Raw genomic sequence first — 16,675 nt, forward strand, 5'->3', positions numbered from 1 at the left:
CTAGGTTGCAGTAGAGATCTCAGTTCAGATACTAGAGCCATGTGACATCTGGCAAGGAGAGCTACATACAGGGAGTGGAGTCAAGGGGTGGGGGTGGGGGTCATGTTTCGGGAAGAAAAGATGAAGGGTGGAACCACTGTAGCCCAATGAAACTGAAGTCTCAGACATGGGACATGTCTGGATTTCCTGCTTTCCCAGCTGGGGTCTGGTCTTGCATTAGGTCAGTATTTCCTCCCTATGTCTCCAGTGCTCACTTTTGGAACGGTATTCTGTGACATTGCCTGTTTGATGCATTAGATTTGTCTATTGATTTTAAAGGGGGCTAAAATTAAGAGGTGTCCCTGAGTTTCAAGATAACCTTTGGTTTGGACTTTTGAAGGATTAAGATGAAAATATGTCATAAAGTAACAATGATGACATATAGAGTTGGACTATTTGCATTGTAATATGGAGAGGATACTATGGAGTGTGGTGTGGTTTATTTTGTATGCATGGCCCTTTAAAGGATCCTCAATTGTTAGTCAACTGGCCTTTTTAACCCTTAGGACTGCTTGACCCTATAACCTTCACTGTCAGTTGTCTCTTGGAATCCTGGAAACAGGGGAAGATAGAAAAACTCAGGAGGGAAATGGGGGGGAGTGTCAGAATTAGATGTGGAGAGAGACAGGAGAGAGGCCCAGAGGGCCAGAAGAATGAATGGAAATCTGCATCTGGCCAGGATTGGGGGTGTCTCTAAGGATGTGCCATAGACCTGGGATGGGGAGGCTCCCAGAAGCCAAGGGGAAGTGACCTTAACTGAGACTCCTAGCAATAGGGATCTGGAACCTGAAGGGGCAACCTCCTATAGCCAGGCAAAATGCCCAAGGCCACCAATGCCGAAGGCCACCTCCTATAGCCACCAATGCCCAAGGCAACCTCCTATAGCCAGGCAAAATGCCCAAGGCCACCAAACTACAAATCTTTTGACTCAAAATCTGTCCTGATTACTACAGCACATACTTGAATACAAAACAAATGTCAACAAGTAAAGAAATGAAATAACTGTGTTCATGCTGTCTCCCTCAGTGAAACAGAGCTTAAAATTAGCAGTCAAGTGATGCAAGTAACTGCAGGAAGTCACAAAGCCTGAACAACACTCAGTGTAACAATGTGAGTCAAAGAAGACATTTAGAAAGACATGTAAAATGATCAGGAGTTGAATTAAATGAAAACACACCACCCACAAGGGAAATATATATAGCTTTAAGTAGACACACACACACACACATGCTCACACTTACACACTCAAACACACACAAAGCACAGACAGAACACAGATAAATGACTTAATGATGTGAAAGACAAGAACACACCAAACCAAAGCCAGCAGATAAGAAGAAAGAAGAAAAAACAAAGTAGAAAGAAAGAGAAAGGAGAGAGAGAGAGAGAGAGATATCAAAGCAGAAATTAATGAACTGAAAACAAAACAATGGCAGTGGGAACCTCGTGGTTAATCTGCTTAGCTGCTGTTATCAGTGTCGGAATGGAGACCAGGAAAGAGTGAGAAGGTTTACAAAGCGTGACGAGAGGACATACAGGAGGGTGAGCTAAGAGGTACAGAGCCCAGTCTGTTGTACATGTGGAAATGCAGATTAAACATTTTGTAGGCATAGAAGGAAAAGGAGTGTTGTAAAGGATTTCCTTTACAGGATACAAGTTAAAACAGAGAGTTAACAAAGTGTAAAGTTGTCAAGCTAATAAGCATAGAAATAATGAAAAAATAAGGGACTGAAAAGCACTTCCAAAAGCAAAAGGATAATTTGCCCCGACACAACTGTCACGTGCATTAATCGTGACAGGAGGAGGAAGCGCCACTCAGAAATTCAGACAAGCTGCCAGCGTGCCCTGGATGGAAGTCCACTAGAATTCTCTAGCCTGGCTACAACCCCACCCCCGCCCCCACCTACTCAGCAAGTCACAGTCTTCTCACTGTTAGATTAAGGCTCATACTTTCTGTATGAATAGTGTTCTGGGATTCAGGCTCTGCAGGAGTGTGAAAGGCCTTTCCTGCTGGTCATCTATCTTTATGTGCTGTCAGTGTTTGTCTGGATACCACACCATGCATCCAGGGAGCCTACGTAGCTTGTTCCAGGTAAGGGGTGGGTGGTGGTGCCATTTTCTCTGACTGGCTGGTGTCAGATGCAATATCCCTACCTCTCTATCTGCCTCTCTATTTGGTGCTCGCTCTGCTCCAGCCAGCTGTGTATTCCTAACTCTGTCTCTTGGCAGCTGAGCTAAATGGCAGCTGCCTTCTTTCTCTAATTCTCCCTTTCCTGAAAGCACTTCATTGCAACCATAGCAAGTTCTGTCATTTGGATCCAGATGTGTGACACACTGCACAGGTGAGGACAGTGACTGACAGTCAAGACCCGTGGCCTACTTTAGTCCAATGCCATACACACATAGTATGGTCTCTAGCTGCTTTTGCGAAGCCCACACTAATTTGGGAAAATCAGGTCCATGTGTTTGATGAAGGCTCTCTCTGTATTGCCCCAGGTGAGTTTTACTCAGGGGTTAGGTTGCTGAAGTTCATGGTAACACAAAAGTTCCCCTAAGATAGTGGCTATGAGTTCAAACAGTGAAATTCATGCAACACAAAATTACCATTTTATGTAAGGTTTAGAAAGAGGTTTTGTTATAGGGATCTTAAGATGAAGGTCTTCTGAGCCTCTGTCTAGTCGAGGCAGATCTCGGGAAAGAGGTGCTGTTGAGTGATTCACTGGGGAGGTGCTCTCTTGGACTGTTCATAGCCTTAGCACTTGAGACATGGGTTGAGATGGAATGGAGACAGAATACTAGTAAAAACCCAGAAATAAACGTTCTCATGTTTTAAAGAAATATGTTTGAATTTCTAAAATAGGAAACAGTTACATTCAAGAAACATTGAACACATCTTTTCAAACTAATGACAATAAAATGGGAGGGGTAAGGTAATGGCTCACAAACCAGCAACTGAACCCCTGTGTACTGCTTCCAGAGAAACGAAGACTACTCGATTTAAAACCCTTTAAGATCTCATGGGCAGTAAGTTTTAAATAATGATTACAGAGGACTACAGGAAAACAGAAGTCTCCCTTCCATACTGGGACCAAATTTGAGTTCTGCTCATGTAACTACCTGAGTCAAAAATCACAGTGGGCTCAGAGGGCCTAGCTGGCCCTGGCAGACAGTGCATGCTGGCTGAGGTGACCCTCTTGAGGCTATATGTGATGCAGGTTATTGGGACACTGTGCAACTGAAAGTGGAAAGCCACTGCTGGAGCAACTGCTAAACCAGGCAGAGCATGGTCCATATTGAGAAGATGATTGGGCCATGGCTCCATCTTGGCCTGTGCACAGTGGGGCACCAAGACCTCTATGGCTGGTCAGATAATGGTCACAGCCACTAAGTCTGTCTTTACATATGTCATTGGGTTTTTCAGTTTCCAGGAGTCTGTGCACTGACTGCAGATTGGTTTGCTGTCAATGTTAAGTTGAACTGTGGTACAGTCAGATAGGATGCAAAGAGTGATTTCCATCGTTTTGAATTTGTACAGATTTGTTTTGTGCCATAAGACATGATCTGTCTTAGAGAAGGTTCCTTGGTCTGATGAGTAGAATACATGTTCTTTGGTGTTTGGGTGGAATATTCTGTAGGTATGTTAAGCCTTTTTGATGTAATAAATCAATTAAATTCTTATGTTTCCCTGTTGGTGTTTTGTCCAGATGACCAACTTATTAGAGAAAGTGGGCTATTCACGTTATCTAGTATTAATGGATTGCTGTTACCCTGTGTCTTTACGTGCACTAATACCTTACTTATGTCACAGCTTGTGCCAGAGTTTGATGCATATGTATTTAGGATAGGAATGTCTTCTTGGTGAACGAAGTGTCCCTGTTTATCTCTTCTGATTAGTTTCAGTTTGAAGTCTATTTCTCAGGCATTAGAATGGAAATACTTGTTGCTTCCTGGTCTAATTGGATTGGAGCACTTCCACTCATCCTTTTACTGGAAGGTGGTGCCTTTTTTTTAAACCTAAGTTGTGTTTCTTGTAGACAACATGCAGCTTTTCTTTCTTGGTCCATTCAGTCAGCGTGTGTCTTGAAGTACTGAGGTCATTAATGTTTAAAATGATTATAGAAATGGGTGTATAAGTCACAGTCATTTTAATGTTGACTGCATGTTGTTTTCAGAAGTACTTTGTTGTTATTGTTGTTGTTTTAATAATTACTGGTTTACATATCTTGCCAGTTTCTCTGCTATACTTACTCTCTTCAGAACAAAATTTTACTTCTTGTATTTTCTTTTGGATTGGTGGCTACAAATTCATTTGGGCAGTTTATATCTTAAGAAGTTCTTTTTCTCCTTCAATTATGGTGAATCATTTTGTTGGATATCTTAATCTAGGCTGGCCACCACAGTATTGTAATAGTTGAGATGCTTTCCTCCAAGATCTCTGGCTTTTTGTTTCTACTGAGAAATGGGCTTTTATTGTGATGGGTTTTCCTTTATATATGACTTGGTTTTTACCTTGTAGCTGTCCATACACTTCCTCGATTATGTATGCTAGTGTTTTGACTCTGACATGCCTCAAGGAGTTTCTTTTCAAGTCCTATTTGGTTGTGTGTGCTTCTTTTGTAGCTATATGGGTGCATCTTTGCTTAGTTTGGGGAACTTTTCTTTTCTTTTTCTTTTTTGTTTCGTTTTTTTGAGACAGGGTTTCTCTGTATAGCCCTGGCTGACATGGAACTCACTTTGTAGACCAGGCTGGCCTTGAACTCAGAAATCCGCCTGCCTCTGCCTCCCGAGTGCTGGGATTAAAGGCGTGCGCCACCACGCCCGGCTTGGGGAAGTTTTCTGTTGTCTTGTTGAAAATGTGGTGTATGCCATTGATTTGGGATTCTTGTCGACATAATTTGAAGGTATGTTTTTCTTTTCTTGGTATCTCACAGTTCCCTTTTGTTCCTCTTGTGTATCATTTTTAAATTTTCATAGTTCTTGTTTATCTGACCTAGATCCTCTCCTTTATCTTCAAATCCTGACAGTTTATCTTCTGCTTGACTCATTCTTCTTGCAAAGTTTTGAGTTTTCATGTCAGCATCCGTTCTCCTCAATGTTTCTATCTCCTTACTAAATAAACTCTGTTCTCAAGTCCTGGATTGTTTCCATCACTCTCCTCAGCCTTATTTTGTGTTCTTTTGAGCATCACTCAGGTGTTTCTTCTAAGTTCTTGCTCTTTAATTTCATTGTGCTTTTTGTCTTCTTTGCACTCCTTGGATTCTTTGACGGAATTCATGATTATTCTTTTAAATATGTCTTAGGAATCTAAGGAATTATTGGCAAACATTTCTACTGGTAGGTTTTGGAGGGAAGATCTTTCATTTTGTTTGTATTTTAGGGATGAGATCCAGGTATGTCAACCTCATTTGTTAGTTCTAAGTCTGCTATGGACACAGCAGGTTGGTGGAGAAGAGAGGATGATGTGTGGGTTGGGTCTATAGCTTGCAATGAGCTTGGGTGGAATGAAGTCATGTGAACAGATGGGGCTGAGCTGGTATACAGTATGTGCCTCCTGGCTTACGCCTAGCTTGTGGGAGTGTATCAGACTGGTTAGAAAGGTTGGGTGTGGCTTGGGAGGGACCTGTGGGTAGTTAGGCTGGGTTCTGGACAGAAACCTAGAGATTGGTTGTGATACAAGCAGGGGAAGTCAAAGTAAGTTGGATATGTGACGCTGGACCCTGGCTAGCTCAGAGAGGTTGTGGAGAAGGCATGGATGGGAGAGTCAGAGAGACTTGCTGAGCTAGACCCTGGAAAAGCATGTAAGAGATCTGGCTGGGTGGAAAAGCTGACTGCAACATGCAATAGGCTTGTGGTTTGCTGAAAATCATAACACATTGTATGAACAATACTTTAAAAGAAAAAATTGTTGGCTGACATAAAGAATGAAAATAATTTTACTTCAACACTGAAGGAAAAAAAGGCTGGCACACACACACTCACACGTTGCCTTTTAATCATCCTTTTCTTACTTACTAGGAATTCAATATTAAATTTTATTTATTTATTTATCTATTTGTTTGTTTGTTTGTTTATTGGTTTTTTTTCAAGACAGGGTTTCTCTGTGTAGTCCTGACTGTCCTGGAACTCACAGGGTTTCTCTGTATAGCCCTGGCTGTCCTGGAACTCACTCTGTAGACCAGGCTGGCCTCGAACTCAGAAATTCTCCTGCCTCTGCCTCCCGGGTGCTAGGATAAAAGGCGTGCGCCACCACGCCCGGCCATAACTTTGTTATTGTAAAGCAAATATTAATGCTACATGCCAAAACAATTCTAAAATAGCTTAATTTTAAAAGCACAAAGAGATTCTGCCTGGAAACATCTCTCAGTGCAATTATCACTGCTGAGCTAAAAATGCCTCCCTCAGGTTCACAGATGGAAGAGCTGTCCCCAAGGGTCTTCTGTTTAAATGAAGCCACACTTCACTGCAATGGTACTGGAAGACCAGACGAAGACTGAAATCAAGGGTGGGCAGAGTCCCCAGGGAACAGAGATAGAGTGAGAAGACCAGTCCTTGCAAATGGTCTGCTCCACAGCTAAGGATGGAAACTGGAAGATTTGGAACGAAAGACAAGGAGAACGAAGATTGCCTACCTGATTCCAGGCCTGACCTGGCCACTGGGTTCCCAGGTAAAAAGTGCCTCCAGGTATTGGTGTTCTCTCTCTCTCTCTCTCTCTCTCTCTCTCTCTCACACACACACACACACACACACACACACACACACACACACACACACACACACACGGAAATGGAAATGGACTCGGGGAAGGGGGACTGAGAGGGTACAAAGGAGGAAACCTGAGCCACCTGGGGGTTTGGTGGAGTCCCCAAGTAATGAAGGCAGATAAAGAAGACAAAACTCTGCAAGCAGTCTGCTAGAGCACAGGGGATAAAGCCCAAAATGCACATCATTTAAGTACAACACTGAGAACACTGAACTCTCCCCTCAAACACCACTTTTCTGAGCATATGGCTGGGTGGTGGGATGTGAATGGAAATTCCTAGAAAGCTGTGTCTGCAAATGATGCTTTAATTAGACCACACACCTAGCATAAAACAGGATTTTCTATCTGTATTTATCCAAGTCACTCCCTTTGGTTTTTGGGAGTAACTTTTTCTGCCATTCACTTAGACATCACTTTTAAACTTGGATGCTTCCTTCGACAAATTAACTTTACTTTCATTTTGTGGGGAGGGGTAAATGTATATGTTCATGAGAGTATGTGCATGCACATGTAAAAATAACTTTTATTTGCCTGTAGTTGTCGCCTCTGACTTACTTTGTCTGCTAACCTAGGCCTAACTCCTGCAAGCATCTAGCGTCTGTAAATTATTATCTAGGCCTAGAATGTTTATAGCCTGAGACTTACTGCCAAATAAGCTCACCCTTTCTTGTTCTTTCTGAACTCTGGCTGGCTCAACTCAGCTGTTGTGGTTCAAATTCCTCTCCAAGAAGACGGATTCAATCTGGCTTCTTTTGGCCTCATACTAACTTTGGCAGTATGTTCTAATCTTCTGGCTCATTCTCTGGCTAGTTCTGTCTTCACCTGTGTCTAGCTTGTTCTCTCTCTTCAACCTGTCTCTGTACAACTGGCCCGGTAAAACTGCTTCCTCTCTCTCTGGCCTGCCTCTCAAGTAGCTTCCCTTTCCTCTCTCTTCTGAGAATTGGGCAGATCCTATTCTGTCAAATCTTTCTCAGGTTTGTAACTTTTTCTGCCATTCACTTAGACATCACTTTAAACTTGGATGCTTCCTTCGACAAATTAACTTTACCTTCATTGTTTAGGACTAAAGGTGTGTAGTAAAGGCATGTGTGTGTGTGTTCCAGCCAAAGGAATTAAAGATGTGTTATGTGTGGGGCGCCGCTAATCTTCCGGTGCTGAGTCATTTCCTCAGCACCAACTAGTAAACACCTAGTTTGCGCCTGCGCTAGAAATCCCCGCCCCGGGCAGCTCCGCCTCAGGGATGGGGTGATCAGTGTTGAGCCAATCATGGCTTGTTACGTCCGAGGCAGGGAGAATTCCTATAAAAAGGAGGGGCTGGGACTGCCTGGGGTCTCCGGTTGTGAAGCTTATGCTCTCCCTCTCAAGACGCATAAAGCTTACTGCAGAAGAACCCTATTGTGTGTGGTGTCCTCATTCGCGGGCGAATCAGCGAACACTCACATCTGGTGCCGAAACCCGGGAAAACGAAGAACAGAAGAACATCGCGAGCACCGTCGGAGATCCCTCGGTGACGGGGAGGGTCCAGAACTGCAGGAACTACGTCTCGGAAAGGTATGCCTGAATTTTACCTGACCCTTTCGCATTCCCTTCAACTAACCGGGCCGTGGGAGGGATTGCCCGAGGCTTTAATTATCGTCCTCGTGGCCTTGGTTGTATGGTTCCTAGCCCTCTTCTTTTGTGAACATAGAAGGTTGTGTTAAATTGAAGTTCTTACGATCTCGGAGACATAAAACTGCAGTCTCCTTTAGAGTATCATGGGGGCTTCTCAATCAGTACAAACTTCATTAAAAGAACTTCTCAAAAGAAGGGACCTGAAGCTTGGGGATAGAGTTCTTCGCCGCTTTGTTGAGGAAGTTGATCGAGTAGCTCCCTGGTATGCGGTGTCAGGATCTCTGACACTGCTGTCATGGAATAAGCTAGGCAACGATCTAGAAACCTGTTCAGACCTCAGGTTGGGAGTTAAGGCCATATGGAAACTAGTTAAGAGTTGTCTTGAAGATGAGGCCTGTGAAGAGGAGCGAAAGAAAGGGCAAAAGGTTTTAGAAGCTATGCAGGAAGGTATGTCAGAATCCGAGCGTAGTGAGAGGATGGGTGTGCGCACAAAAACCGTAAAAAAGGCAAAAAAGGGAAGTGAAAAAGGACCTCCCGGGAGAAACAGAAAGGGAGAGAAGGGGAGCAGCAGGCCCGGGTTATATCCGACCCGAGAACTGGCTGCCCTCCACCTAAGAGATACCTCGGATTCTTCCGAAACCGAGGACAGTAAACTGACCTCGGAGGAAGAGGGCGAGTTAGAAGAAGAAGCAGTTAGATATAAAGGAGAAAGGTATCACCCAGATGAAGGCGGGCGACCTAAGTCAAGTAAGCCCGCGTCCGGTGTCTCCTCTAAGGATAGGAGATTGTTGGCTGCCGCCATTCCCTCCGCTCCCCCACCTTATGAGGCCCGGTCATCCACAACTTCCTTTTTTCCCCAAAAGATCCTCCGCAAGCTACAATTAGCGTTTCCTGTTTATGAGCAGGAAGGGGGGAGAATCTACGCTCCTGTAGACTATAGTCAGATAAAAGATCTTGCAGAATCAGTAAGAAAATATGGTCCCAATGCTAATTTTACTATTATGATTCTTGAAAGAATGGCACAAACTGCCATGACACCTAGTGATTGGCAAATGGTGGTTAAAGCCGCCTTGCCTACTATGGGACAATACATAGAATGGAAAGCCTTGTGGCATGAGGCAGCCCAGTCCCAGGCCAGGGCCAACGCAATAGCCCTTACGCAAGAGCAGCGGGATTGGACATTTGACCTTTTAACAGGCCAAGGCCCGTGGGCCGCAGATCAAGTTAATTACCACTGGGGGGCGTACGCCCAGATTTCCAGCACAGCCATACGGGCCTGGAAGTCACTTAATCGCAAGGGAGAAACCACCAATCAGCTTACAAAAATTGTTCAAGGGCCCCAGGAGCCCTTTGCCGACTTCGTCGCACGCATGATGGAGGCGGCAGGAAAAATCTTTGGGGACCCAGAGGGGATAGGACCCTTTATTGAGCAACTGATTTTTGAACAAGCCACCCAGGAATGCAGGAATGCCATTGCTCCTAGAAAATCAAAAGGGTTGCAAGAATGGCTAAGAGTGTGTAGAGAGCTTGGAGGTCCACTTAGCAATACTGGCCTCGCGGCCGCCATCATGTTAGCACAAAAGCATCCTCCACAAAAGAAGACCGGTGAACGGACCTGTTTTAATTGTGGTAAGCCTGGACATTTCAAAAGAGATTGCAAAGCCCCAGAAAAGAAAGGGGGGGTCTTGACCCTCTGCACGAGGTGTGGTAAAGGGTACCATAGAGCAGATCAATGTCGCTCAGTGCGAGATATACAGGGAAGGCTTTTGCCTCCATTAAATGTTCCTGCTCCCAATGTGTCAAAAAACGGGTCATTGGGCCCACGGTCCCAGGGCCCTCAAAGATATGGGAACCGGTTTGTCAGAACCTCCGGGATGGCGGAAGAAGCGACCCAGGAAGACCCACAAGGGTGGACCTGCGCGCCGCCTCCGACCTCCTACTAATGCCCCAAATGAGTATCCAACCAGTACCTATAGAGCCAATGTCACCTTTGCCCCCTGGGACCATGGGCCTTATCCTCGGACGAGGATCACTCACCTTACGGGGCCTAGTGGTCCATCCTGGGGTTGTTGACCACCTACATTCCCCCGAAATACAGGTCTTATGTTCCAGCCCCAGGGGCGTGTTTTCCATCAGTGCAGGGGATAGGATAGCTCAATTGCTGCTCCTCCCCGACACCCTCTGGGAGGGCTCCCCAGGCCCCAGTCCCAAAACGATGGGGTCATCAGGAACTGATTCAGCCTACCTTGTTGTATCCCTGAATGAAAGGCCCAAACTCTGCCTCGAAGTAAATGGAAAAAGGTTTGAAGGTATTCTTGATACCGGGGCAGACAAAAGTATTATATCCACGCACTGGTGGCCAAAAGCTTGGCCCACTACAAAATCGTCCCACTCTCTACAAGGCCTGGGATATCATTCATGCCCTGCCATAAGCTCAATGAGTTTGACTTGGAAGGCTCCTGAGGGACAAAAGGGTAAATTTGAACCTTATGTGCTCCCGCTCCCAGTAAACCTTTGGGGGAGAGACATTATGCAACATTTGGGCCTAACCCTGTCCAATGAAAAAATTGTGTTGGGGGAAGGCTTGAACAAGGCAAAAAACATGATGCTAAAGATGGGCTACAGGACAGGCAAAGGATTAGGACGGTCAGAGCAAGGAGGAATTGAGCCTATTTCACCAGTAGGAAATATAGCCCGACAAGGACTGGGTTTTTCCTAGGGGCCATGGGGACGGTTCGGCCTATACCGTGGAAAACAGAGGACCCGGTGTGGGTCCCTCAATGGCCCCTATCCTCTGAAAAAATGGAGGCCGCAATACAATTAGTAAATGAACAACTAAAATTGGATCATATAGAACCTTCTACCTCCCCCTGGAATACTCCCATATTTGTTATTAAGAAAAGATCAGGGAAATGGAGGTTGCTCCATGACCTTAGAGCCATTAATGAACAAATGCATTTGTTTGGCCCTGTGCAAAGAGGCCTTCCTGTGCTCTCCGCCCTGCCCAGGGGTTGGAATTTGATTATAATAGATATTAAAGACTGTTTCTTTTCTATACCTCTATGTCCAATAGATAGGCCCAGATTTGCTTTCACCATACCCTCTGTTAATCATATGGAACCCGATAAAAGGTACCAATGGAAGGTTCTACCACAAGGAATGTCCAACAGCCCTACTATGTGCCAACTTTATGTGCAGGAGGCCCTTTCTCCAGTAAGGGATCAATTTCCCTCGTTAGTCATGCTCCATTATATGGACGACATCCTTCTGTGCCACAAGGACCTTGGCCTGCTTCAAAGGGCCTACCCCCTTTTACTTAAAACTTTGAGTCAATGGGGACTTCAAATAGCTGTAGAAAAGGTCCAAATTTCAAATACTGGACAGTTCCTGGGTACCATGGTGACACCAAATAACATCATACCTCAAAAATTAGAGATAAGAAGGGACCACCTCCATACCCTAAATGATTTTCAGAAATTGTTGGGGGACATTAACTGGCTTAGACCCTTTTTAAAAATCCCCACTTCGGAATTAAGATCTTTGTTCAATATCTTAGAAGGAGATTCGCACATCACGTCCCCCCGAACATTGACTCCAGCTGCTGATCTGGCCCTACAAAAGGTGGAAATGGCCCTGACACAAGCGCAGCTGCTCCGTATCGAAGAATCACAACCCTTTAGTCTGTGTGTCTTACAAACTGCCCATTTGCCAACTGCCGTTCTTTGGCAGAATGGGCCCCTGCTATGGGTTCACCCAAATGTATCCCCAGCAAAAATAATACATTGGTATCCTGAAGCCATAGCTCAGCTTGCACTCAGAGGCTATAAAGCAGCCATCACCCATTTCGGGCGTAGCCCCCACCTCTTGGTGGTGCCTTATACCTCTGTGCAAGTTCAGACCTTGGCCGCCATATCTAATGACTGGGCTATATTAGTTACAACTTTCCCTGGAAGCATAGACAATCACTATCCCAAACACCCGATCCTACACTTTGCCCAGAGCCAGTCAATTGTGTTCCCGCAGGTAACGGTAAGAAACCCAATTAAGGAAGGGCTCATGGTGTATACCGATGGCTCCAAGAATGGTGTAGGGGCCTTTGTGGTCAATGGCAAAATATGTTCCAAACAATATAAAGAAGCATCACCTCAAGTAATAGAGTGTCTAGTGGTTCTGGAGGTATTAAAAACCTTCTCTGAACCCCTCAATATTGTGTCAGACTCTAGTTATGTAGTAAATGCAGTAAACTTGCTGGAGGTGGCTGGAGTAATCAAACCCTCTAGCACTTTAGCACAAATTTTTCAAGAAATACAATCAGTGTTGCTTCAAAGAAAATTCCCAGTTTTCATCACTCATATCAGGGCTCATTCAGGCCTACCTGGCCCCATGTCCCTGGGTAATGACTTGGCAGACAAAGCCACCAAATTAATAGCCACAGCCCTGTCATCCTCTGTGGAAGCTGCAAAAGGATTCCACAATCGCTTTCATGTAACGGCAGAAACGTTGCGCCGTCGCTTCTCCTTGACTAGGAAAGAAGCTCGTGACATCGTCACTAGCTGCCAAAATTGCTGTGAATTTCTGCCCCTCCCTCATGTGGGGATCAACCCCCGCGGCATTCAGCCTTTACAAATATGGCAAATGGATGTCACACATGTCCCCTCCTTTGGCAAATTACAATATCTTCATGTGTCCGTTGATACCTGCTCTGGCATTATTTTTGCATCTCCCCATGTGGGAGAAAAGGCAACACATGCGATCCAACACTGCCTCGAGGCTTGGAGCGCTTGGGGACAACCTAAATTTATTAAAACTGATAACGGACCAGCTTATACTTCACAAAAATTTCAAAGCTTTTGTCGCCAAATGGGAGTAACGCATCTAACTGGTATCCCATATAACCCACAAGGTCAAGGCATTGTTGAGAGAGCACATCGGACCCTTAAATCTTATGTTGTTAAACAAAAAGGGGGCGCTGATGAAGCTATACCCCGTACGCCAAAAGTGTCTGTGTCATTGGCACTATTCACCCTCAATTTTTTAAATCTTGACGCACACGGCCATACTGCGGCAGAACGACATTGTTCTGAACCAACTAGACCCAAAGAATTAATAAAATGGAAAGATGTCTTAACCAACAAATGGAGAGGCCCGGATCCTATTCTAATAAGATCCAGGGGAGCTGTTTGTGTTTTCCCGCAGAACGAACAAAATCCATTCTGGGTCCCAGAAAGACTAACACGATCAATACCCCAAGATGATGAAGATCGCCCTGCTGATATTGGGAATCACCCTGCCCCTGCAAGTGACATCCAAACGGGAGGAGCTCCGATGGGGAATAATGTCGACGTTCCCGCTGCCAATGCCAGTGACACATGATGCGCAAGTATTCCCCCGCTTGTTTGTGACCGAAGATACCTTAGGTTTACCATATTTACCATGGGACCCACAAGCTGAACGGGTAATAGATAATAGAACCTTTATATTTAAAGGGAGCTTGTGTTTCATCAGCGGCAACCCATCAAATTACTGTATTGGGTTATTGTCACAGGTCTCTACACTCATTTCCAATGTATGGGCCGCTAATGGAACCCACTGGTGTGCAAATGCAACTTCAATTATAGCAGTTTGGCCTAAAAGCATTATCCAACTTGTTAAACAACCCAAATTGGCACCCTTTTGCTCTACTAAGGAAGAGACATTGTCAATCTTACCATGGTCCGGTTGCCAATCTCGCAGAACAGGGACTATTGGGAATCACTTTACCTTTTCTCCCCCTCTGGCCAATGGATCATTCCATATTGCAAAACTCAATGGTCTGGATAACCCCAGGGCCACCGGCAACCCTTTTGATTTGTGGTTGCTGTGCGGCCTTAATGGCAGTTGCACAGATTTAACCCCCATAGGCTTTGTGCAAGGAGCACGTATTAGAAAGGGGGTATTGTGCTCACAGTCATTTGGCGATGAGTCCCCCTGGGCCTTCCAACAGACTAAGGATTTTGGGCCGGTGCCTGTATGCGTTTGGCCCCCTTTTTTATGGGTAGTTAGTAATTCCACCAGCTCACATGATTTTAGTCAGTTAAATTGTAGTGAGAATGCCTGTTATTATGTGATGTGCTGGAATGCTACTAAATTTCCTTTAGCTTTGATAATGCGCTTGCCCCGATTTATTCCGGTCCCGGTGGTGGCGCCCAGCTCTTTGGCCTTGTTTAGAGAAAAAAGAGATTTTGGAGTATCGGCAGTTATAGTTGGTACCTTAGCGGCAGTGGGGATCACTGCCTCGGTTACCGCCTCTGCGTTAGCTCTGAGCGGGACAATACAAACGGCCGATACCATCAACCAACTCTCGGCCTCAATCACTGTAGCCATGGATAAGGGGCATTTCGCATACTCCCAATTACAGGGGGGTCTGTTATTGGTGAACCAACGTATAGACTTGGTTCAAGAACAAATAGACATTCTTTGGCAAATTGCCCAATTGGGATGTGAAATGAAACTGCCAGGCCTCTGTATTACCTCCATACAATTTAAAAATTTTACCCGTGCTGCAAACCTTTCTAAGAATTTGTCCTTACAGCTGAGAAATAATTGGTCGATGGAATTTGATCAGACTCTCCAAGAGCTTCGGATGGCTATAGTAGAGATCAACTCCACGCGACTTGATTTTTCCCTGACTGAAGGCTTCGCGTCCTGGATTTCATCGGCCTTCTCTTATTTTAAAGAATGGGTGGGGGTGGGCTTATTCGGAATCCTCCTCTGCTTTGGACTAGCACTTAGCTTATGGTTAATTTGCAAATTATATAAGAAAAACAATAGAGACAAAATCATGATATCCCAGGCGCTTGCTGCCCTGGAGCAGGGGCAATCTGCACAGGTATGGTTGGCGGCGCTTAAACAAAATTGATTTGCACCACTGGTTGCTGGCTGCCCGCGCCTTAGCGGGTGAGCTTCAGCAGCCCTAGAGGATTGTAGAGCAATGCATCGCACAGGTGGTCCCCCCGTCCCACCTGGGGAATATGCCGTCTAGTGGGGGTTTCCTGCCCTAGTCTTCCCCTCCTCGAAAAAATGGCAGAGGGACAGGTCGGAGCAACTTCGGGTCCCACTCAAGCCTAGTCGTTGCTTGCGGACATAGTTCTTACATCTCTGAGTAAGAGGATTCGGCCAATGTTCCCGTCCTCTCATACTGGGTGTCCAGTTGGTTTTATTAGACAAAAAAGGGGGAGATGTGGGGCGCCGCTAATCTTCCGGTGCTGAGTCATTTCCTCAGCACCAACTAGTAAACACCTAGTTTGCGCCTGCGCTAGAAATCCCCGCCCCGGGCAGCTCCGCCTCAGGGATGGGGTGATCAGTGTTGAGCCAATCATGGCTTGTTACGTCCGAGGCAGGGAGAATTCCTATAAAAAGGAGGGGCTGGGACTGCCTGGGGTCTCCGGTTGTGAAGCTTATGCTCTCCCTCTCAAGACGCATAAAGCTTACTGCAGAAGAACCCTATTGTGTGTGGTGTCCTCATTCGCGGGCGAATCAGCGAACACTCACAGTTATGGGCTGAGCTGACACAACTAGAAACAGGTTTTTCCAGTAAACAACAGAATCTTGAGATTCAGTATTGTGAGCAAATATCCTACAACATGTACATGCATGTGCATACATGTGGAGACCAGAAGTAGAAGACAGGTGTTTTCAATTGCTCCCCATCTTATTTTGTGTGGTGGTGTGTTCATACCCAGGGACACTCCTATACATGTACAGAGGCCAGAGGAGAGAGCACTTAGTGTCTCCCCTATCATTTTATGCTTATTCCTTTTGAGACAGGGTCTCTCACTGAAACTGGCTCATCTTTACAGCCAATGAGCCCCAGGGATTCATCTCTCCACCACCAGCCACCTGGTCCATACACTGGGATTGCAGGTGTGTGCGACTAGCATGGGTTGTTATGCGGGTGCTAGGCACCAATCTCACGTCCTTGTGCCTTCATGGCAGGCACTCTTCTGGCTGAGCCATCTTCCAAGCCACCTCTTCTCTTACCTTAGCTGCAACTTTGACCTAGAAAGTAAATCCTAAAACTTGTTTCTGGATGTGCCGCTCACTGCCAGAGAAGCCAGTTAGGGAAATGTTTAGAAGTGTGGCAGCTGTTACTTCAGACTATGTCAGAGAGAAGCTGCCCTCAACTTTTTCCTGTGCAACAGTTGAAGAGGAAAGTCAGAACCAATGCTAAGCATATGCCAGGTCAGGAATAATAGCAAGGCTCCTCCAGAACCCCATCAGGTCTC

General features: G+C 45.5%; 1 protein-coding gene across 2 annotated transcripts; it reads left to right on the forward strand.

The window, feature by feature from the left end:
* Positions 1-2,014: 2,014 nt before the first annotated feature.
* Positions 2,015-15,445, forward strand: LOC147000598 (uncharacterized). 2 transcript variants are annotated; one of them, XM_085832241.1, is made up of 4 exons: positions 2,015-2,131; positions 6,442-6,704; positions 8,166-8,351; positions 13,608-15,445. In XM_085832241.1, exon 4 carries the CDS (start codon positions 13,663-13,665, stop codon positions 15,307-15,309), a length of 1,647 nt encoding a protein of 548 aa, XP_085688367.1. In that variant the 5' UTR covers positions 2,015-2,131; positions 6,442-6,704; positions 8,166-8,351; positions 13,608-13,662; the 3' UTR covers positions 15,310-15,445. The 2 variants fall into 2 exon arrangements, with proteins under 2 accessions (XP_085688367.1, XP_085688368.1); XM_085832242.1 differs by lacking the exons at positions 2,015-2,131; positions 6,442-6,704 and having other exon boundaries at positions 8,007-8,351.
* The last annotated feature ends 1,230 nt before the right edge of the window (positions 15,446-16,675 follow it).

Source organism: Mus caroli, unplaced genomic scaffold (assembly GCF_978045245.1).
Source record: "Mus caroli unplaced genomic scaffold, Mus_caroli_1 scaffold_17, whole genome shotgun sequence".
In the NCBI taxonomy this organism is placed as follows: Eukaryota; Metazoa; Chordata; class Mammalia; order Rodentia; family Muridae; genus Mus; species Mus caroli.